General features: G+C 39.9%; 1 protein-coding gene across 1 annotated transcript in view; it reads right to left on the reverse strand.

Annotated features, from left to right (window-relative positions):
- Positions 1–24,743, reverse strand: part of LOC116862723 (probable cation-transporting ATPase 13A5) — a gene marked incomplete at its 5' end in the record, with an annotated part of 82,814 nt that overhangs the window by 33,092 nt on the left and 24,979 nt on the right. The window contains 10 exons of the mRNA XM_032850092.1: positions 1,352–1,512; positions 2,344–2,468; positions 5,736–5,853; positions 7,789–7,945; positions 8,661–8,747; positions 11,067–11,217; positions 12,855–12,916; positions 16,858–17,046; positions 19,966–20,123; positions 22,399–22,569. Coding sequence (XP_032705983.1) covers positions 1,352–1,512; positions 2,344–2,468; positions 5,736–5,853; positions 7,789–7,945; positions 8,661–8,747; positions 11,067–11,217; positions 12,855–12,916; positions 16,858–17,046; positions 19,966–20,123; positions 22,399–22,569 — 1,379 coding nt within the window. The remainder of the gene's footprint in view (positions 1–1,351; positions 1,513–2,343; positions 2,469–5,735; positions 5,854–7,788; positions 7,946–8,660; positions 8,748–11,066; positions 11,218–12,854; positions 12,917–16,857; positions 17,047–19,965; positions 20,124–22,398; positions 22,570–24,743) is intronic.

Here is a 24,743-nt window from a genome sequence, read left to right on the forward strand (position 1 = left end):
TTAGTGTAGGACTCTGAGTTCAAATGGTATAAAAGGTGAGAACATTTTTTTTCATTAGAGGGATCCATCTGAGGAAAAGCATTGTTTTAGGAAGAAAAATATTTTGATGTACTGAATTAGGAGGCAAAGTGATAGAGCCCTCCCTTTCCATTCCCCGATGCAAAGCAGCCAATAAAGGATATGCTTAAAGAATTCTACATGAGGTAAAGACAGAATTCCTCTTATTTTCACTGAAAAACTGGAGAAGAAAAGTGTGGTGGGGAGCCAGGGAGGAGGAAAAAGCCTGAGACTGTGATGTGACTTCTCCCAGCAACGACTAAAAATTCACTAAAGATATTACACAGGTGAATGGATAGTGTGAATGGACTATTTGTTAAAAATTAATGCAGACTGATCTCTAAAAAAAAAAAAAAAACAACTAATGAAGACTTGAGTTTTATCACACAGTGCAATTGAGGCAACATGTGTTGAAACAGAAGCAAGTGAGTTTGCAAGGAAATAAGCACCAGAAATCTGCAAAACATATAGAGAGCTGCCATCTTTTACAGCCAATGCAAAGGGGTTCCAGCCAAGTAAGGGCAAAGTCACTCTATACAGTTGTGCAGTTTGTATACTGAACAAGGCCTACTCTACACTTAACAATCCAAAGGGCTGGTCAGTCTCAAGGAAGGGAGCATTTTTGTAATTTGCCATCTGAAGAACCACCTCCTTGAACTCACATGTAGGCAGAGGCATTACGCTTAGGGATGGGATGTCAGGCTGCAGCTCATTTTCTTCACAAAAGCATAAGAAACTTGCTATCTAGAGAAGCCCAACACCTGTTAACTTCATGTCACAGGCACAGCACAATCTAAATGCCCATGGTTCTGGGTGCAATCAGACAGACTTAAATTTTATTTCCTACTCTGCAACTTGCCAGTTGTGTGTCTTGGGTAAGCTTACCTTGCTGGGCCTCAGTTTTTTCATTTACAAAATGAACATTTTGTCAACTGTATAAGCTAACTGTGAAAATCAAATGGGAACTATGGATGTAAATTATTGGTTCCCAGCCACGATTGCATATCAGAATCTTGGGGAGAAAAGGGCTGCTGCAAGTTCCCAACACAGAGATTTGGATTTAATCAATAAAGCCTTGGCACTGGAAGCTTAAAAACTCTTCCAGGTGATTTCTTTGCACAGCCAGGGCTGAGACGTGCTAGTGGAAATGCTAAATGCTTTGCAAATGGCAGAACTCTGGACAGCTGTAAGGGGTTTTGACCGTGGTGACTTCTAATGGTGAGAGAAGGTTGCTGGGACCAGGGCTATATGCCATCAGGGCAGACCACCAAGGGGCCTTCTAACATTTGCTCACATTCTTCCCCAGGCCATTCTCTTGGTTCTCGACCAGTTGCCAAGTCACAGAGGCAGGAACAAAATCTTCTGGTTCATTGGCTTCAACAAGGATCACTTGGCTTCCTCTAGGAATCATTTCAGAATTCTTTGCCACAGTAATAGCTGTTTGAAGGTTGTCACCTAGATGACAAAGAGAGTGAGCTTGCTTCTGTATTAATCTCTCAGCAGCCAGAATTGAGCTCTGCCTCTTCTGAGTGTCCATACTACATTGCTGGTGCTCTTTGGGGGCATTTCCCTTTTTCTGCCTTGTTTTATAACCACTTGTTATAAATTTATAACCACTTGGGCAGCATCTCTTGCCCAAGCTTGTCTGTCCCTAGTGGTCAAAAACTATGTCTGCATCTCCCTCCCATAATAACATCATGTCCAGAACATTGCAAATTCCCAAAACATGCAGGACTGAAGAAAGATACGGTTAGGCAATTTATGACAGATCTCAGGAGACTGACAGCCCTGAGTGGTTGAAGGTAACATGGGCCCACTCTGATAGCATGGAACCATCTTGGGGATCCGGATTGCTGTCAAACAGAGAACAGAACACTGAAAGCTGCGCCACGCTTGGATTAGATCAGCATATGACTGCCTGCTCCACAGCCCTGAAGGACAGTCCAGTAGAGTCTTTACACCTTTACACAGAAGTCTCACTAAGGTTCCTGGTGATCACATATCTATTCTTATGTTTAAACATTTACTGTGAGCTGACTAGCATTGTGCCAAGCCCGGGTAGGGAGAGGGGACATGAGACATAGAGTATGAAGTATGGTCCCTGCCACCAAAATATATGGTCATATTAGGGCTACTGCACTTATGCCCGGGTAATGGGAGCCCAAGATAACAAATGACAGCTAAGCATTTTTCCTTCTATCTTAGCCACCTGAACCCCCTCAGCTCACATGGTCTTTTCTGATTCCTGGGATACATTGAATGTTTCAGGCCTCCAGAAACACACACCAGTAATCATCACCATCCTGATACGGGCTTCACTCAGTTCCTTCAAGACTGGTTTGGTTTCCTTTTTCAAGCGATTCTCCATTATGAGAAGTCCCAGAAATGTCAACTCTGACTCTGCTTTCTCTCTTTGGATTCAGGAGAAAATCAATTTTAAAGTTTATTTATGTAGTTTTGACAATTGAACTTTATTTCTTCATTTAAAAATTTTTTTTCTAAGTTTTATCAATGTAACACATTCATATGTTTTTAAAAATTGGAAAGAAAGAACCCAAAGCTTGCGATGAAAACCAGTAGTCCCTGTCTCCAGACACCCTCTCCCCTTCAGCTTCCCAGAGGAAAGCACTTCTATATCTTTTAGCAACTTCTCCCAGTTTCAACTTCATTTTTAAAAACAATGTGCTTATCTACAACACTTTTGTTGTTTTTAAAAATTTTGTTTTTAATGTGCTTATCTAACAACTCTTTTGTTGTTTTCAAAACCTTTTGTTAATCATATATACATGTCATATTAATCATATATATATATTTATTTATTTCAAAGAACTTTTTTGACCTTGTAATTATTTTAGACATTGATTAAGTATGTACTGCATATAAAATACTATGGTAATAGTTGAATATGGAATCATTCATTTCAACCTCCATCTGTAACCTCCAGAAAATACATGACATCAGCCAAACATTTGAAAAGTTTTCAGAGTTTGAAATTGGAAGCTTGGAATCTAACTGGGTTGCATTCATTATGTGGGACAACTCCTCAGGAAAGGAGACCTTTTAAAAAGTAAATGTGGGACCAAGATCTCTTTCTTAATCTTGCATTGTTTCTTTTTCTGTCCAGAGAGGAGTTAAGTTTGAAGAAGGAGAGGGAGATTATGGTCAGTCAACCCTGATGTTGGGTCCTGTCCCACTTCCATCTTCCACAGTATATGACAGAGCTGAGTCACAGCCTCTCAGCTTCCACAGGGTGAAGCAACTTCCCTCTCCTGCCATCTCTCTTTCTGGTGTGGTGTAGACTATACTTCTTCCATCTGCTGATTCAGCTGCCTCTCCCCCACCACCTACTTCACATCTTACAGAAACGTACAGAAATCTCTCATCTGTACTTATCGCTTGTCTAGTTTTCTTTGATATTGTTTCTTTTCTATCATGTTGGTAGAACTGGGAGGGAGAGGAAGTAAACACATGAGAAAGAGAAAGATCAGAGTTGGATGTCCTGGTGAAAAATATAACTCAAACTTAGATGGGAACATGGTGAAGAAACTTCTCTCTGGAGTGGAGAGCAAGTTACTACATCTTCATTCAAAAGTCCATTCACCAAATAACTACTCTGTTTTAGACCAAATAGTAGGCACTTTGGGGAATACTCAGATAAATAGATATGAATCATGCCTTAGTGACCTCAGGAGAATATTATAAAAGAAGATCTATCTAATATAGATTGTGCTAAATTCCCATCATTTAACTTCATGAGCCTCTATTACAGATTGGACTAATATTTTCTAATTACTTAGAACTAAAAGAAATATCCAGAAATCTTCTCACCAGTTTATTCTGTTTTTGATCTCTATTTTATGACTCTTCTGTCTTTCACCAATTCAGGCACTGAGGCCTCTTGTTACTCTGCAACATTCTCAGCAAGATCCTGTGTCAGCACTTGTACCACTCTTCCTATTGCCTGCAGTGCTCTTCCTCCAGATATCCACATGCATTGCTCCCCTACTTTATGCATTTCTCTGTTCAAATGTCACCTCCTCAGAGGACTTGCTGATCACTCCATGTAAAATGGCATTATTATCTATCTCCCCTAATTAGGATACAAGCTTCTGAGGGCAAAGATTTTGTTTTATTCACTTCTGAATTTTCCATGTCCTGAAGAGTATCACACAGAGTCAAGCTCAATAGAAATTTGCTAAACCAATGAAAGAGGGAATTTTGAAAAAGTACTGCGTCTGTTTTCTAGTTTGCTTTTCTTTTTTTTTCCTTAAAAAAAAAAGAAACTCTTCTACTTCCCATTTATGATACCATTTTTTAAAGAAGCTTTTGATTTTCCTGATTGGGAAACTTTGCTAAATATAATTTGATTGTGCTAAAACTCAAAACACTTTTCCTTTTTTTCTGTTTGAAAATAGTAACTAAATTTTAAGAAGCATAATAGGGGGTTGATATTCTCTATGAAAATATGAAAAGTTGGAAATCTAGCACATTGTATCATCACTTTCTTATTTTGTTATATTTATAATAATAGCTATCTCACTAGTTACTTTTAAATGAGAGCATCACAGCTGTACTAGTATGTGGCAGCTGGGTGATGGCTATCCTCCTTGTCTAAATACATCAACTTTTTTTTTCACACATAACCCTAGCTTTTGTTATTAAAATTGTTTTGTCTTGAAAAATTACAAAATCCTGTGTGTAATGGGTCTTCATGCTTGCTTAAGAATAGCTAACACCTTGAATATTAAATCTGACAGTTCCATTCATTTATTTCAAAATGATCTTTGCAATTCTATTTAGAAGATTAAAATGTCATGGTTGAAAGTCTCCTTGAAGATCATCCAATCCTACACTTTAGAGATGAGGGAAATAGACACAGCGTAAAGAAGAGACAATGATTCCATTATAGCAGATGGTCATAGGTTGCAAATAGTTACACTGAACCAAGGATATCCACATCTTATGAAAAGGTGTTAATTGAATATAAATGAGGGTCTTTCTATCAGCAACACAAAATCAAAGATAATAATGCATAGATAATTTGTTATTCAATGTTCCACAGTATTTCACTATTCCTTTGTCTTAGACAATTCAAAAATAACCTTTAAAAACTGAGAAACATTAAAAGAAAAAAAATGAATCTGCAGATTATCCTCTAATGAGGATGATTTATACCCTTAATGTAATGAAGAATACTGAATTCTATTTCATATAACTCAACTTGCACTCACTATCTCTCCAGAACTGAGGGAGATATACTATTGAGCCCTGGAAGAAGCCAGGTCTGAAGGATGCTGGAGGTCCATCACAGTGCCCATTGTCTCCTTCTTTCAAGGAGATGGGACCCCAGTGAGTCAGCCACATAATGTTCCAAGGCTGAAGGAGGGTCGGTTATTTTTGATGGGATGTTGGAATGTAGGGCAGAGATAGCTCACTGACATCTGGGAGTCAGGAGATCTGGACTGCCATCCTTGTTCTACCTCCAACCAGCATTGTGACCTCAGCAAGTCTTCCCCAGTGTGGCTTAGAGTCACCTATCTCTAAATTAGGAGATTGGAGGAGATGAGTCTCCATCTCCAGGAGGCTTCCCTGTGATTTGAGCTGCCCTGTCTGTCTCCAGCATTCACTTACTTGATGAACACAGAGCCTGCTCTAGTGCTGATTTCTGAGTTCCTTACCGGGCTAAATTCTGTAATTCTGAAAGCTTCTCCATCTTCAAGTCTTTATGGGCAAGGGCAATAACACGGAAGCCTTGTACTGTATAATTCCTCAGTTTCTGTGGGAAATCCTTGGGTACTGTCAGGTGAGAGGAAAGAGGTAAGTGTAAGGTCACATTGAAGGCTACCCAGCTCCTAAACAAGACTCTGGGATCCAGGCACTGTGCCTTGTTTTAAAACTCCAGAAAACACTTTAATAGAAAAACTAAAGCTCCAACTAAAATCCACAAACAACTTCATCAATGTGATCTTATTATTCTGACAGAAATGAATGCCAAAGCTACACTGGTCATCAACTGGGTGTCAAATCCCCTGGCTAGGTTTAATAAGGACAGGCCTCAGGACTGAGTCTACCTGGGTAAAACAAGGGAAACAGCCAATCCTCTAGACTAGAAGTCAGCAAACTACTAGCCAAACCCGGCCCATTACTTGTTTTTTAAAATAAAGTTTTATTGAAATGCATCCATGCCCATTTGTTTACCATCTATGACTACTTTGGAGTCACAATGGCAGAGTTGAGTGGTTGAGACAATACCATGTGGCCTGCAAAACCTAAAATATTTTCTACCTGGCTCTTTGCAGAAAAGCTTGCCAATCCCTGCTTTAGATGACAGATGATACAATGCTAACATTTGTGTATTTTGGCATGGTAGTCATAACTACTGTTAAAATACTTATAAAATCTTTATGGTTTGTAGAATGCCTATAAGGGTATTAGAAAGAAGCACAGCATAATGGAAGTACATTGTGGCTTAGGTAACAAAACACCTAATTTTTAGTCTCCACACTACCACTAACTAGATCTCTGACCTTGGGCTTGTTAGATCTCTCTTCTATACTTTAATTTCCCCATCCATAGAATGAGGGGATACGGAACTCTATGTCCCCATTCAGCTCAGACTTTCTGTAGTTCTAAAATGTTCCAGGAGGTGGGGATTGAAGAAGATCCTGGCTCTCTCTCTTTCTTAAATACAGGGGGAGAAAACACTGTAGACTTATTAGCCTATGTCAAAGATCTGAGATAAGAACAATAAGAAAAATTGAAAGTTCTACCAGAAGGATGAGAGGTGAGAAATGACAGGCCCAAACCCTCACAGTAGAACAAGGGCAATAGTCATTGGTTAGAATTTCAAGAAGATACTCACTTGTATCTGTGAGGGAAAAAAAAATTAAAAAGCAAAATATAGGACATCAGTCTGTGAAGGATAGAGTGATAGAGGTAATGGGAGCTCTGAGAAAGACCAAAGTCAGAAAAAAGGGGCTGCTTCCAAGGTAAAAATGGCTCTAAATAGGAGGCAGAAGTTAAAGCAATCATTTGCCAAATCTAGAATTGTGTGCACAAGTTGATGGTTATCAGCAATCATAAGGAGAATATAGATGAAAATCAGGAGAAAAAGACCAATTTTATCCAAATGAACTCATTTGAATGCAACAATATTCTTACAAATCTGGGCTGCCGCTTAGAGGGCGCATATATTTATAAGCCTAAGAAACAATACAAATCAACTCAAAATCTGTCCCAGAAAGATGAAATTGCTATGAAAATGATCAATTACATTGCTCTAATACCATCTAATTTACTCCAATCACTTTTTTTGGTAAGAGATTTATCTTGTCTATATTCTCCTTCCATTGATCTGCACAAGCGCTTACATAGTGTCAGCCCCCAGAGGGGGGCGGGCGGAGCACCCCAGCTGCAGGATGAGTGCAGGGTCCAGACCTGTCCCATTGGTTCCCAGTGCATGCTCCTCATTCTTGCCCTTCTGGAGACCCTTATATAGCTTCCTGTTTTGGCTCCTGGTGGCTGCTTCATATGTCCTTCCCTGATACCCCATTGTGGTTGGACTTTTCTGGATGGACCGAAGTCAGATATTTACTCTCTGCCTTTCTGCCTTGAAATTCTCGCCTCTGCCTTATCAGATGTATTCATTGATTTAGACTTGTGTGTTTTATGTATTTGGATTTCTAAAATATTTTACCTCCTAAAAGAGAACAGGGTCAGTTAAATGAGTACCTGTTTCAGGCTTGCAGAACTTGGCCAGCATTTCTGGGGCACCCTTCATGTAGACATGGAAGTGATCCTCCCCGGCCACCTGAGTGACCACAGACATCCTCTGCAGACTTGAGGAGAATGGAAACTGGCGCAAGATGGCTATGGCTTCCACAGGACTCTGCGAGAGCACCAAGAAAGGGGAGCTTAAGATGCCTATAAGTGAAATTTAGCAGGTGCACACCAACAGGGTTTGCTCTGCAGTGAACCCAGGGACATAACAAAGTGGTGTATTTGTCACAACATTGATACTTTTCTGCCTGTCTCTAAGGTGATTCTCTCATCAAATTGTCTGGTCTGCAGGGCCCTTCCCCATGGCTGCCTGGGGAAATCCTAATTATCTTCCAGGCAAAGTTAACAGGTCACTTCATTTGTGATGCTTCTCTCTCTCTCAGAAACAGTATTCACTCCCACCTCTGGACACATGTAGCTCTTTCTTCAGCCTTTATTATAGCACTTGACACATTGTCTTGCACTTATTTGCACCTATATGGATTTTTCTACCCACCCATGTATTCCTCCAACACAGAGGCCAACACGTCTAGCTCTGAATTCACTCTGTCCTTTAGCACATAGCATAGTGCTCTAGCACACATAGGCACTCATGAGTGTTTGTTGAATAAATTAAAAGACATATTCAGGAATGAAGGAATGAGCAAACCTATGCATACTGTTAGGAGAAGGCAAAATAATAGGAATATAAAAATACGTGCAAGTCAGGAGAAATTTACCAATTTCAAGGAGAAAAAAACCATTTGAGTTTAAAAAAACAATGAATACTGTTATGCTGAAAATAAATTTAAAAAAATGATTAAAAAAAAAAAAGCAAATCATACCCAACTGGCTTTTGGTCCTGGTTTTATTACGATGTTTGAATCTGACATCCCAAATTTGCCATAGTCTGCATTGCAATCTTCCATTATCTGTTTTAAAATGAAAACATTCATAAGATTCCTTAGAGAAAAATAAGAAGAAAGAAATACGTCTCATTTGTATAGCACTTTAATCTTTTCAAAGCTTCTTTCACATATTTTCTCTTCTAGGCCAATTATCTGAATAACATCATTGTCAAATTTCTGTTGCATTGATTTAGATTAAGGACCTTATTGTAGAATGTCAAAAAGCCAGAAATATTGTGACTACCATTTAAGTAGTAACTGATGGAAAAAATGTTAGCTATAGGCCAATGGCTCTTCCTAATTAGTATGTCTCGTAACTGGATGAGAGTTTACGTAGAGATCTATTCGCTAATAGAGCTGAGCACATTAGCCCTCAGATAAACATGATCTTGAGATAAACATGGGGTTATTTCTTATTCGATATTTATGTTACTAAACAAATTGGTTAGCTAGAGAATTAGCAAGTTAGTTGTTAGCAAATTAGAATGCATATTTGAAAATGGTTTGTATACCTTGGATGTTACAACAGTGTAAATTATATCATCTGAGAAACCGATATTAACCAAAAATATGGAAAAGGCCATCCATTGTACAAATCTGTTGTACAAATCAGAAAATAGGAGACTACATCTGGCCATTGCTCTTTCACTTACCTGTTTAACCTTGGGAACATTACTCCATTTCTCCAGATCTCAAATTTCTCCTGAAAAAATATTCTGATATCCTTTTCAGAGCTAAAATTCTTAGAGTCTACAAGGATGTTTCCCCTCCCCCTTATGTTTCATGAAAGTTTCCTAACCACCAAAGGATATTTAACTGGAGGTTGCTTCTCACCCAGCTTTAAACTCAGTGAATCACCTTGCACTTTCATGCTTTGTTTGGGGTGGATACCACTGTTCTTAAAGACAATTCTTTTTATAGAGCTAATACTAAAGATTTATGTTCCCATGCAAGACCCCAACTTCTAAGTTATTTGTACAAATAGATCAAACCCCCTCGATGGAGAAGAGGCACTGTTAGAACCAGGATCAAAGTCACATACAGTAAATATTGACCCTAAGCAGCTCATCATTGTGTCAGCTCAAGTGATGCTGCTACAGACATTGTTTATAAGGATTACACCAATTACTCCCCTGTAAGATCCAGGAAAGTGATCACTGCTTTGTCTTTATGTCAAAAATTTCTCCACAGCACATGCTCAAATTTTAACTTACTGATATCAGAAATTTCCCTGCTAACCAGGTTTCTTCTTTCATTACTTCGGCTTCTAGAAAGCTGCTCTTTTCTCACTCTACATCTTTAAATTATCTTTTGTGAGGTGTATTTCATGTCCCTGCAATCATTTGTTTTTACTCCTTCACCATTCTGTTTAAATGCTGTCCTGTAGTTGATGTATCACTGTCAGTACCTTTAAAATTTATTTTTTGAGGGCAGAATAATGTAATTAATTAAATAGTGAATGAATGAATGTGTGCCTTCCACTCGTTGGGCACTTTACAATGCAAGCAGCCCCTGTAGGCTCATAAGCTCACTGCTTACGACAAGTCTGTGAATGAGGCATCATTATCACAAGGGCACGCATGAAGGTAACAGACGCAGAGTCTTGGTTCCGGTTTTGGGGTCACAGAGCTAGAAATTGGTGGAGTTGAGTGGTCTGGCCACCATGTCATGATGGCCACCAGGACGGTTTTATACCCTTCAACTCTCATTCACACTCACCTCAGAAAACTGAGCCAACTGGAGTGGGGGACCTTCAGTTTGGTGTCTAGACCTATACAGTCTAACAGAGTAGCTACCAGCCACTTGTGGCTATTTGTATTTAAATTAATTAAAGTGAATAAAATTGAAAATTCAGTTTCTCAGTTGCATAGCCACATTTCAAGTAGTCGATAGTTACATGGGGCTAGTGGCTACCATGCTAAATAGTACTGCTTTAGACTACTGTTCCTCTGAGGGTGTTAAAGAGCGTCATTGTACCATATTTTGGCCTGTCAAGATTTTGTGGTCAAGTAGGCTTAATAAACGCTGCATATCATAGTCACTCTTGAATATTCATAGTGTACCACAATATATTAAAGAAATCCCATAGTTAAGAAATCCACTTTACATTCTTAAAATAGCAGTTCCCCCAAATTATTTGATCGTGGAACACTTTCATGTTGCACTCATTAATAGAGTTCTTTTGCGTATAGATCCGGAAATTTGGGAACAGTCAGACCTTCAATCACATATTGTTATAAGTCTTCTCTGGGTTTCAACCGAAGTTAGAAAAGCTTTATCACTCCCAGTAAGAATCTCTTCAAGTTTTTCTCATTTAGTCGCACCAAGAAACTATCACCTTACCCAGGCAGTGCCCTCAAACATTTTGAGGTCCAGTGGGTCTCCCTGGATGGTCCCGTTGAGAAGGATCAGAGAGTGGCAGCTAGCCATGGCAGCACACAGTGGGCTCCATGGCAAAGTCTTGCCTGAGGCAAAGCTATGGACTTCTTGAAAACTGATATAGAAGATGATTAATAAGTGAAGGTCCTCAACAAAATCATTTTACACATTCTGCCCCTTAAATCTTACCAGCATAGAATTTAAATAATATGTAAACCTTATGCTCAAATCCTTCCATAGCTCCCATGCCCTATGTAATAAAGTGTGAGCACTTGGACATAATCAATGAGACTTCTGTCAGATTACTTGCAGCCAGCACCTATGGTGGGAGTGGCAGGGGAAGGCTCAGACTGACACCTGCAAGCTCTTCAGAGTAGTTTCTAGAAAGCCACAACCCCAGGCAAGAGGTCTCTGGGTCAGTGAAGTAGCAGGGATTGGAAGGAAGACTGCCTACTGGTTTCTTTTTCCTTCAAGTAAAAGCACACCTGGACTATGAAATGTTTCTCATGACTCAGCCCTTCACCCTTTGTCCTATTTTTGAAACTCTGGGCATGGATATCCAGCATCTGAAGTTCACTCTCCTCTATGCAAATAGATTGGCTGGGTTTACCTTTCCCTCCTCCCATTTTATAGCCAAACAGTAACTGTATCCAGTTTTCTCTACACCCCAAAAACTTACTTGCCGAAAGCAAAGAAGGGGAGGGGGTGAAAACTGCAAACATCCCATTCCCCTTTCACTGGTCTGGCCAATAGAAGGCAAAGTGGTACCTGTCTGAACAAAAGCCTGAACAAGACACCTGAGCAGCCAGGAGCTGAAGCACATGAGTAGGGTTGTCTGTCTGCTGTTATCTTGTGCCAGAGCTACACTCTCCCATCACTGTCTTGCGGAGCTCCTGTATGACTCCTTCAATGACAGAGACTGAGCCATGTTTGGAGCCAAAGTAGAGTATCCAGAGCTTAAGAGCTGAGGGATTTGCACTTGGATTGAGAAGGCAGATCTCATCCCCACTGGGAAGGGAGTTAGGGCCTTCCCCTCTCTAGCTCCATCCTGCGGTAGCATCTCTGTGATTGCTGTCCCCACTCCCATGGCCAGATTTAAGCCCGTGTCTATAAAAATTTTAGCCATACCTGTTTCAAGATTCTATTTCAAGTGGTATCTTTGTCAGGTGGGTTTCCTCATTCTATTCATTTTCAAAATTAATTTCTACCATTTATTATATTATTCTAAAATCTGGACTGTGTAGTATATCAAGCAATCATTATTGTTTCTTCTTTTCTATACTGATATGTGTGTCTTAATAGTAGCACTTCCCACAGCCTGTATTGTGCATAGAAGGCAGGTGAACGTTTTTCCCATGAAAGTGAGCTCTATGAGGGAGGAGACAGAGCTCTTCCTCTCTGGAATCCTCCCCACTCCCACCCCCACCAGCCCACTAACCACTAGCAAGTCTTTGCAGTTTTTAATTAAGCACAGTTCTGATTTCACTCTTTGCTCTTCCATTTTATTCATGCAATTCCTTACTCATCCAGCTCATTCTATTTTTCATGTGGAGTTTGAAGACCTACTTTCCTTGTCTGATTCTGTACTTAGAACTCATTTAATTTAACAAATTAGAATAATTGGGAAGTAGTTCTAGTAAATTATTATATATATTTTATGTGACATTCATCCCTCACCACCGGAAGGATGGCTCTGAGTAGCACCAAGATAGCCACACAAATCCCACAGTCCACCTTCACTAAAGTACCTACCAGTTGTCAACTGTTGGGACAGTCCCCCAGAGGTCCAGCCCATCTTCTGTAAGAGTGCCAGTCTGGAAGAAATTAGAATTGGTGTTAACATAAGATTTAGAGCTTTTACTTACATCATGACTTAAACAAAACCCAAGCTCCCAAGAAATCAAAGTAGATCTAGTTGTCCAAAGCCCTTCTTTGTAAACATCAAATTTTAAATCAGAGAAGGGTACCTGAAGGAAAGATTCAGCAAGTGACAAATGATTCCCCCAAAGCCTCTGTTGATCATTAAATGACTCTAGATACTAGTCATTACAATAAAATGCGAGTGTTTTGTTTGTGTGCTTATTGTACTTGCTATTGTTCAATGGTAGGTGTTCAGGGAATAGGAATCCAATAAAAACCAGTGCGAGTCTGACTTTTCAGTTGGCACCTGCTGTCTTTCTAAAGCTGAGATCAGAATTTTTTCTTTCTTTTCAAGACGATTTAGTTCATAGTGTGCCATCTGGTTCATAACAATTTTATAAAATATGGGTGACACGGTGACTGTCCAGATTGATAATGAAATGTTGATAAAGGACTTTGAGAATTTGGAGATAATGAAGTGCTAATAATAAATATTCATTAATGCCCATGAAAGAGTTTTATTGTTAGATCAAGAGGAAAATGGTTGGGAGAATTTGATTTGCTGTGTTATGAGAATATTTGTCACATAATGTAACAGAGAAAGCTACATGAAACTAAGTACTATCACAGAACTTTGAATTTGCTCATTGCTTCAGAGTCAACTATTAATTACAGACGCTGGTGTCTTTATGCAAGAAGCCAACACCCAGAGTAAGCATGAGGCCACACTGCTTCAGCACTGTCAAGGCTAAACAGAACACTACCAAAGGGCTGGGGTGTGTCCTTCAATACTGACACCCAGGTCTTTGTCATTATTCTTTTAAAATCATTTCTGTACAAGACACTGAATTTTCTAGTCTTCTATCAATGACATTTCTGTCATTAAAAAAACATAAAATAGGCATAATGCTTTACAATGAAGTGCTTATGATGCTTCCAATTCTAACAACTGAGTAAACAGGGAAAGGACATTCTCAGGTTAGAGATGAAATGAGCAGCCTCAAGGTCCAGTGGCCTGCAGGTTGAAAAGAAAGAGCCAGAATCTAGCCTGTCTAGATAAAGTTAAATACATTTTGCAAAATATGCAGAAAGACAAAACCCATACTAGACTTTCAAGTAAAGAATGAAGGAATTTTGGTTTCATTAATTCATTTGGACTTCCCAGAAAGCTAACATGCTTTGTGTTAGTTATTCCTTAAAGAACAATAGCAAAAATCTATTTGCTTCATTTCCCTCCTGCAATTTGTAAGGGTCCCAACCTGTGTGTTTAGATTTCAAATCCTCTTAATTTTTTCCATAAAAAAGTTAATAGCTTAATTCAAACTGAAGTGTTTTCCTGATGATCAGATTATATTTTTAAACATCATATTTTGAACATGAAAACAGAATTGATACCAAAACAAAACAGAAATGGGACTGTGTTATTTCTCCATGTGAAAATGATCTTTATACAATAAAACTAGACATGAACGGAAAGAAAAGTAAATTATAGTTGCAGTTGTAAAGGGGGTAAGACAGAAAAAGCAAACTTCTTAGCATGAATACTAGCCCAGGCATAGGATGAACTGGATAGAAAAGGAGAAATTGTTTTGTAACAAAGCAACATAAACTAGAAATATATGAGAACAGATGTACGCAGAAACCCAGTGGTGAATGTCTTCAAAATGGAAATAACAGTAGATAGGGCTTCAGTTAATTGTGAGGTGCTTTATTCCAACAGCATATTGGTAGAGTTTGACAATGTGAAATCTAGAAAGACATTTAGAGATTATTAGAGTTCAAACTTTTTCCCTTAAAAGATCACACAGAAACTCAATGTCAGACCCAGGATCTGACTTCCCATTTTGATGATTTTCCAATCCAGAGTTCTTTGCACTATAACATGCTATCATGCCACTGGGGTTTGGCCAAGCCTGGGAGAAGCAGTCCTTCAGTTGTTCTGGCAAAAGAGCACGTGAGGATGCGGAGGAAGAAAACTTTATAAGAGATGTAAAATGAACATCCTCTGGAAGAATTACTTTTAGAAACAGATGACTATGAAATGAACGTGTTTTATAATCTCCCTCTTATTTTACAGGCACTAGTGAGGCTCCTGGATAAGTACTGGGAATCCCTGCCAGAAAACTTCCCAGGGGCTGTTCTCTGGTCCTAAAACTAAAAGGAGGTTACTGTTAAGTTAACCCTAGTGGTTCCTGATGAGTGGGGTTAAGGGCTTTCTTGCCAAAGGAAATTCAACAAGAATAGAACAAAAATAAACTTAGAGCTGTTCTACTTCCAGCTAGGGGCCAAGATTCATCAACTCTACTCCTGGTTTTTCGCCAGCTGCATTCAAATGGACAGGAGTTAGACTCCTCCACCTCTACTCTCCGTTTTTGCCCTCCTTGTCTAGGACAATGTTCCCAGATAGCTTTTTGTCTCAGTCCTATCTCCCCTCTGTCCCTTCTTACCAATTACCCTGGATGAAATAAATAAAATACACCTATAACAATGTCACCCAGGGGCACCTGTGCGGCTCAGCCTGTTAAGAATCTGCCTTCAGCTCAGGTCATGATCCCAGGGTCCTGGGATCGAGCCGCACATTGGGCTCCTGGCTCAGTGGGGAGCCTGCTTCTCCCTCTCTCTCTGCCTCTCTGTGCTCTCTCCGTCTCTCAAATTAATAAATAAAAATTAAAAACAAAAACAAAAACAAAAAACAATGTCACCCATCTTCTTAAAATAAATGGTAAGACCCCCATTCTCCTTCACAACAAAACTCCAGTCCTTAGCTTGGCACATCAGGCCTTGAGCAATTGGACTCACTCCTCTCTCCACCTGCATCCCCTACCACAGAGCCCCCAATCTAGCCACACCCCACTGTCCTCTGTCCCCCATGTGCCAATGGCCCTGATATCACTGTGCTTCTGAACTGCTTGCTTCTGAGGCCAGGGCCCATTCTGTATAACCCCAAAGCCACAGCTCGAAAGTGACCCTCACCCATGGCAGGTAACTTCACCTCAAGGCCTTGTTCATACCTCTTTCAGCATGCATTTCACTGTGTTATCATTGTCTACACTTCTGCTTTACCTGCTTCCTCAGCTAAGTCAAGAACTTCGCAGAACAAGGGACATCTCATTAACGGGGCTCTTGGCCAATGTAGATTAGATAAAAAGTGGCAAAGCCTTTATGAATTACTCAAATGGGAATGAAGTGGAGAAGAACCAGGCCAGGTCCACTGTGTTATAGCAGTTAAATTGACCTGTCCAAGCAGAGGCAGGATCTGAACAGCAGGCAAACGTGGCTGAGGTCCCTCCATATCCCTACAGGAGAGGCACCGGAAGGGGTCTTAGAACCTGTCCCAGAGTAGCAATCCTCCCCATTTAGACATACTTCTCCCCTGCCACTTCTAGGACCCTAAGCACAGGGACATATTCGCTTGTGTGGAATTTTGCTAACCTGAGGATCAAAGAAGAAAGGAGGGACTGAGTGCATAAACATAGCCATGGTCCCCTCCCTCCCTTTCCTTAAAAGAAGCAGAGGAAATGAAGGGGATATGCTCAGTGAGGCACAGGACAAACAAAGCACTTCAGGGAACAGAAATATCCCAACATTTTTTGCCTGAAAAGTCAGTCATAGAAGTTTTTATAATAGGAGACTGTTTTAAAATCCAACATGGGCACAAAAATATTAAATTTTATAGGAAAGGAATTCATGATGTGATAGCTAAACCACTTCCTCAGGACTCAGTAGAGTGGTCTTCTAGAACATGGTCTCATGCTAGCTCACTGTATGACCTTCTCTGGCTTCAGTGTTCCCATCTGTAAAATGAGTGCTGTCAGCAAAGCATTCTTGGAGTCCTTTTCCAGCTCTGCTGTACCTTGAAATCATTAACCTCCAACCTGGAAAGTTTAGATCATACTTTGTCAAAGCACACGAGGTTTATTTGCCCACACATATTGATTCTCTGTGGGGAGATACAGAAGATTTTCTTTTTCTTCAGCCTCTTTTGTGCATACACGATGCCTGTAGTCAGGGCAGCTGGCAGCACGGGAGGGACAGTTATGGTGAAGAGGAGCAGGGCCATGGTCGTGGTATCTCTTGAAGAAGCCTGGGGAGGGAGGGACATACAGGTTAGCTCAGCAGAGCAGTCTGGCACCCTTTCTGGCCCCATCTCCTATAATACCACAAGAGTATTCAAAGTGATCTGGCTTTCTTGGTGGGACTAAGCACTCTCTTGGGTGTGCCTAAGGAATAGACAAGTTGTCTCCCACTGAGAACAAAAGGGGACTCTGATCCCTACTCTATGTCCATCCTGCCCTTGGCTGATTCTGTTTCTTTTCACTTCGCATTCTCTCCACCCAGAGCACCATCCTTCCTCTGCTCATCATAACACACTGTCTGGACTCCCAGGCACAGAGACCACCTTGAATTTGTAACATTTCACACACTGGCTTGATGGTTAGGTTATAAATCTCTCTCAAAAGTTTCCAAACTCCTTTGGGGAAGCAGCTTTAGCTTATACATTTTTGAAATCATTTTTAAGTTCATCTTATTCATTTCTAGATACAGAGCCTTAGCACAGTTTCTGACATAGAGGAGGTACCCAGCACATATAAGAAATGAATGGTGACCTGATAAAGATGATGACCAAGATTCTGCTAAGATCTCAGCATGTATTATCTGTTATAGGGAGGTCAATAGTAAAAATACTTTGCTCTCACTACTCATGTTCTGGGGAAGGCATTGTGTTAATCTACATACATTATTTAGTGATTTCTCATGGCAACCTTATGTTTTAAATACTGTTATTTTTTCTATTTAACAGATAAGGAAACCAAAGCTTAAAAAATTAAATAACTCCTCAATCCACCTGCTAATTAAATGGTGAGGATCTGAACGCTAGTCTGTCCCACTCCAGGGTACAAATACATGACCATTGTGTTGTATTATTTGGCCGGTTCTCATCAAGTCAGAATCCCAGTCAAGTCTGCAGAAATTCACATGACTGATGAGAGTGGAGCCCAGATCAAATCACAGGGTGGTTTGTTGTATGTTTCAAATACTTTAGATACTACTGGCTCTACCTTAGATTTTGATGAAATCAACCATAATTTTAGCCATAAAATCCTCTTCTGAGTACTGGAAACTCAGGTTCAAGTTCAGTAACAATGCCTGCTCAATACATCATTGGTTCAATCTCAAATTTATTACAAAATCCATCAACTCCTGCTTTTTCCAATTATAGCTGTGGAGTGTTGACCCTGAGGACTCAGCCCTGTCAAGTCCTGAGCCAGTACAGATAGAAGCAGCCAACAGGGCCCCAGGTTATGACCAAGAAGACGGGGTTTGTGATTAGTGTCATTATTTTGGTGTATATTGGATGCTGAGTCTCACCCAGGAAATCTTCATTCCCAAACACTGCAGGGACTTTTTACTTGTTTTCATGCTCAACACTCCTGCTCCCCATATAAAACTGGCACATTGCCTCAAGTTCCAGTCCCACTGGCTGGAGCTCTTTTCAGGATCTATGCTACTGGTACCATTACACCATGGCTTCCTTTGCCCTCTCCTACCTAGAAATACTCCCTGGGGGCTTATATAAGACTGAAATGACTAACCAAAGTGCAAGTGTGAGCATGAACATGGCCTGGAAATTCTTGTGACTCTCCAGCAATATTTACCCTTCTCCCCAATAATACACATAGAATGCACTAAAGTTACCAATTTGGGCATTGTAATTAGGTCACCCATACCCAGTTTCATATCTATGTTTGGATCCTTTTATTCATAATTTTTCTTCTTCCCTATGAGCCCACATTCTTAAGATCCTAATATGTCTTACAGAAAGGACCACACAATTCACCACAGAATCAGACTCTCAGGACCAGAAAGGACTTCAGAGGTCATCTACTTCTCTGTCCAGCCAACACAACTATTAAGAGGGACATTCAAATGAAACCAGATACCATGAAGCTTAAAAGAAAGTGGGGATCCATGCTGCATACAGTTCTGTAAAAGTAGACATTTATAATTTTTATTCTTTTTAAGAGAGAGACTGTGTGAGTGGGGAGAAAGAAAATGGGAGGACAGAGGGAGAGAAAGAATCTCAGGAGCTGAGTGTGGAGCCTGACAGGGCTTGATCTCACAACTGAGATCATGACTTGAGCTGAAATCAAGAGTTGGACCCTGAACTGACTGAGCCACCCAGGCATCCCTGTAAAAGTGAACATTTAATTCCATTTCAGAACCCAACAGAACACAGAGCAATTCATTGCCTACATAGTCTGTCAGGTATGTCTTGGACAATGTACACACTCAAATATTTCAACATTCTCAAATAATCCTAAATTTCTAGGCATGGAATTCAAGATTCCCCTCCATGTGACCTATTTCTACCTCTCTAGACTTAATGTCTCAGTTGCTTACTGGTTCCAGAAGACACATCTGCATTTCTTGCTTTGTCCTTTGTTCACTCTAATTAGTATGCCATTTCTGCTCTCTGGTATGACTGACTAAGTCCCCTTAGTCAAGGGGACTCCATCCATCCTATCAGACTTGAGAAGCATGTATTACCTCTGAAGCTTGGGTATTGCAAATGCCACACACACAGTAACCTCTCATTCCCATCAAAATGGTTAAAGGACTATGAACTTTGCAACTTTTCATAGCTGTGTCATTCAATACAATTTTCACTAACCACATATGGGTACTTAAATTGAAATTAATCAAATAATCAAATTAGTTAAATTAAATTGAATTAATTAAAGTAGTTAAAATGAAGTAAAATTGAAAGTTTATTTCCTCAGTCACACTAGCCACAGTTCAAGCATTCAATAAGCACATGTGGTTAAGGGCTACCAAACTGAACAGTGTATGTATAGAATAGTTTAGTCATCTAAGAAAACTCCATTGGACGTGCTGACTCACACAATGATGGGGCTAAAAGGTAACCTTATCTAATCCTTTTGAGTTAGGTCAAGTTCCTTGAGAAAGCTATGCTATTAAAAACCTTACCCCCAATACTTACTCCATGGTACATATATGCACCAAGGGCATAGAAGAAACCCACAACTCCAAGGCAGGCCAGGAACACTATGAACTTGAAGGCATCATTGTATAGTTTGAAGTTCAGAGGCCGAGGGTAGAGGATGGATCTTACCAAGTCCCCTTTGGCAGTATTGTAACCTACATGAAGATAATTGCAAGTGGAGTAAGTTCCTTTAATACAGCTTCCCCCAAACCCAAAATGGTTTGCATCAAGTGAAGGATTGGTTAATAGTGTCATTTGAATATGGAATGAAAACACCATTGCTAACAGTATATTTACATTTATTATTCTTACAAGATTGCCAGGAACAATAAATGGCATTCCTTAACCCTGCTCAGTTTCTCTTGTTCTGGGAGTCAGTGTTTCAGTGGCTCACACAGTGCAGCTCCTCACTCAAGTGCAAGACTGGGGGAAAGAAGACTAAGGAACCAACAGATGCAGTCACCAGAGAAGAAGAGCTGCTGAGAGAAGAAGACTTTAAAGCTCAAATATGTGTTGAAAACAATAGAAAATTAAAAGAAAAGGAAAGCACAAAACAAGTAATTTCTTAAATATATGTGCCTCTCATCATGTCATTTTTATGCTCAAAAACCTTCCAGAGCCTCCATTTTTTATAATAAAGTTCAAATTTCTAGGCATAGCATTCCAAGCCCCATCAATCCAGTAGACTACTATCTTGCTAGACTTTTAACTAACACTGTTCTCAGATGACTCCAGCGCATTCTTTCCTTTGTGTTTTGCAGAAACAGATCAGGATCTTTTTAGCTCTTTGATAAGATTGGCTAAATCCTTCCCATTCTATCAGGCTTGGCTCAATATGCCACCTCATCAACAAAATGTTTCCTGAATTCTACTCCCATATCAAAATATGGGACTTCATATCAAACTTCATATCAAAAATAATTTCTCCCCTTCTTTGGAGTCCCTATAATACTTAATCACATGACATCTATCACTGTTCTTTGTTTAGTTAGCTATAAATTCACTTGTTTCCTGCCCCAGACCACAGTCTTCTTTAAGGTCAAGGAGTATCTCACTTTTTTTTTTCCCTTTAGCCCTCAGGGCATAGCACTTTGTAGGTATCCATTAAAATCTAAGTCACTGGCAAAAAAAAAAAAAAAAAATTGACTACTAGAAATAGGTCACTATTTTTAAGTGTGAAATGCCTTAATTCCTATGCCTTGTGAACATCTTGCTTGGCTCCTCAAACATGGCTTTGTAGGCTTTGGAGAAAAGGAGCAGAGCTTTCTCTAACCTGTTGCTTCAGCATTTTACAAGCTCAGATCAGGGTGCTTCCATGATTACCATCTATTAGCTCCTGTTCATCAGCTAGCTGAGAGATGTTCTTATGCCTACTGACTACTTTGAAAGAAAACTTGATATTTTTAATTAAAAAAAACAGGTAGAACAATTGAATCATAGCCTAACTAAAGCATTGAGACAACAAAGTGCAAGGTATGTTTTGAATTTGTGCTTGTGTGGGCTGGCAGAAACAAAGTTCACGGGTAAATATAGCGAGCTAGGATAGGTCATGGAAGGTATTGGCTGCATCATGTAATATGAAAGATTGGGCATAATATTAATAGTTTTGAAAAGTTTTTGAGCATGGTGTGCATAAACTGCTTCAAAATATGTTTTAGAAATATGACTTGGTGACAGAGCAAGGGATAGACAGAACAGAAGTCAAGACAAAGTATTTCAGGCAAAAGCTCAAATGGAACAGTCAAAAAAATATTTCTCTTGTAATAGTTAGACAAGAGATGATGAAGGGCCTGGACAAAACACCAACTGTGGGGATGAAGGAGAGAGAGACAGGACTTGGGAGGTATTTGTAGAATCAACAGGATGTGGTGCCCTACTTGGTTCGGGAGAAAGTAAGGAATTAAAGGTGATGTGGAAGGACTGGCTAGATGGTAAAGCCGTCAACAGAAAGAGGAGGATGAGTCCTTAGATGCCTCGACTTTGAAGTGTCTGTAGGGAAACTAAGTGGAGGTATCCAGCAGGGATCTTGAAATAATATCCTAGCAAGCAGCACTTTAAAAGGAAAAAGTCCTCAAGCAATGATTTTGGAACTGTTTTCTTGGTAATCACTCAGAGTGGGTATAGAAGGAAAAGAAAAGAAGCACGCGGACATAAAACAAAAACAAAAACAAACAAACCTATAATAACATAGTCTTGCCTTTGAGGAAATCTACTTCATCTCTGTATATGCTTCATCATAGACACGTGGTTTAACAACGAACCATTCATTTGGAAATGGTGGCAACTTAGAACAACAAGGGTCCGACTACAAATGAGTATGGCTGTTATTACCAGAATGTAGCAAACTACATATTCCCAAACAAAATTGTTCCAGTCCAATCCCCCCACCTCTAATCATGAACTAAATGTACAAAAGTGGAATCTACCAACCTGTTTGCAAGACAACTGCTCTCACTGGCCCCTGCCCAGACGGCTTGACCTGGATAACGTCTGTCCCACAGAAAAGGACGTGCTTCCGATAATCTTCCAAGCTGTGGGATTTCCAGGCCATGGTGCTGTCCACACGGGGCAATGGTGTCTTTGTGACAGGTATACTTTCTCCTGAAGAAGATTGTCTTTTGTTGATTCCATGTGATCTCAGGTAGTCATTTAGAGCTGGTACTTTCCAGCTTCAAGAAAGTATACAAACACAGCTATTCAGGTCTTACTGAGCATCCCCGAGTCAGATGACTTCTCAGGGATGCTGGTGATGCAAGCAGTGGTATATTTGGCTATATATCAGATATTTACTTAATTTAAATTTACCTATATTTTCCATACCTGGTCTGCATGGAATGCTGTTATAATTTAAAAAGCAGGCCATTTTAGCAAAGGGAATTGTCACTTAAATGTCCACACTAGTATTCTTTAAGCCCAGATCAATGCTAGTCAAAGAAGGAACTATAAAGTAAAATGTGTATAACTGGGACGCCTGGGTGGCTCAGTGGGTTAAGCCTCTGCCTTCATCTCGGGTCGTGTTCCCGGGGTCCTGGAACCGAGCCCTGAATCAGGCTCTCTGCTCAGCAGGGAGCCTGCTTCCCTCTCTCTCTCTGCCTGCCTATCTGTCTACTTGTAATCTCTCTGTGTCAAGTAAATAAAAAATCTTTTTAAAAAATGTGTATAACTATTATTATTCCCTTTCATCTACTTGTTTATCTATCCATTCATCCATTCATTCAACAAATATTCAAATAAAGTGCTTTTTCTGTGCCAGGCACTGCTCTAGGTGCTGAGAATATACTGATGAACAAGACAAACAGAATTCCTGCCCTCAGAGGCCCAGGGGCTAAGCCAATAAAGAGTAGTATATAATTAATAAAAATACAATAAGAGAAGTATTTTTGTAGTAGTACCAGGTGATCTGAAGATCTAACCCAAGAGAGGATTATCCAGGAAAGAGGTCCTGGACTATTAATAAATGACAACTCAAAAGGAAATGAGGCCAACTAGAACAAGGGGAAGAGGAAAGTGTTCTTGGAAGAAATGACAGCAAGAGCTTGCTGTGCTCTGGGCACTAAAGATGGCTGAGGGTGTTTGGAACATTGAGTGTGACGGTAGAGGTAGAGTCCTAGAAGTACAGAGATGAAAAAGAAATTACACCTCATACAATCTATAAAATATTTTTCATGATGTTTTTGGAGCTTGTAGTGAAAACTAGAAATCAATATAACAGGACATCTTTTTTTTTCTTTCTGGATCATCTCCGCTCTATTCTCATTAATTAATACTTCTAAATCATTAGATCAATGACATCTATCTTCATCTTCCCTCCCTCCTGTGTTCTTGTTTTATATTTCCCAGTGGTGGGTTGTTCATCCCAATCTGGATATCTTACTAGCATCCCCAAGTCACCATATCTACAATATCTACAATCCATATTAATATTTTCATCATGAAACGTCCTCCTGACTATTTATGGTTCCACCCTTTTGTTTACAGTCTCAGAATCACCTCCTTTTCCCATGCTCCTCCCTCTCATGGATTGATTCTCCAACTCTTACTGCTTTTGCCTCTGAGTGGGCCTCACTGATTCATTCTTGGACTCTTGCATTTGTATCCCAAAGCCTTCATTGGTAACTGCTGACTCATGATGATTGCCTTATCAATAGATTACCTGTAATTGCTTAGCCCCTTGACACAAAACACATTTTAATAATAATAATTTGAGACTACAGTAGAATTAATACCTCTTTTTTTTAAAATGAGTAAGTATTTCACCCACAATCTGGCTTGACCTCCTGAGTTGGGAGAAACCTTCAGTCCTTCCTCCTATGGGTCTCCTTTGCTATGATGCTACTACCACACTCACTCACACACTCTTGATGCCAGATGGGTGGGGGTTTTCCCCACAACAAGCAATTCTGTGACACTAGCTGGTTGTCCTACAATTTAACTGAATACAATTCAATTCTCACACTATCTGCCTAGAGACAGCATCAGATCTCACCACTTAAGGACACAGCCCCATAGGACTGTTCCCCGCTCCCCCCATGTCAGATGCTAGTTGCAAATCTACATTATCACCTGTGCTTCTGACTAATAAATCTGAGGTTCCCACAATCCCCTTCTGGGGTTCAATTAATTTGCTAGAGTGGCTCACCAAACTCAGGGAAATACTTGCATTTACTAATTTGTTAAACGATATGTTAAAGGATACAGGTAAATAGGCAGATGAAGAGAAATATAGGATGAGGTTTGGAAGGGTCCCGAGTGCAAACTTTCTCTCTTGCTAGATT

This window comes from Lontra canadensis, unplaced genomic scaffold (genome assembly GCF_010015895.1).
Source record: "Lontra canadensis isolate GAN:19392208 unplaced genomic scaffold, GSC_riverotter_1.0 scaffold309, whole genome shotgun sequence".
Taxonomy (NCBI): Eukaryota; Metazoa; Chordata; class Mammalia; order Carnivora; family Mustelidae; genus Lontra; species Lontra canadensis.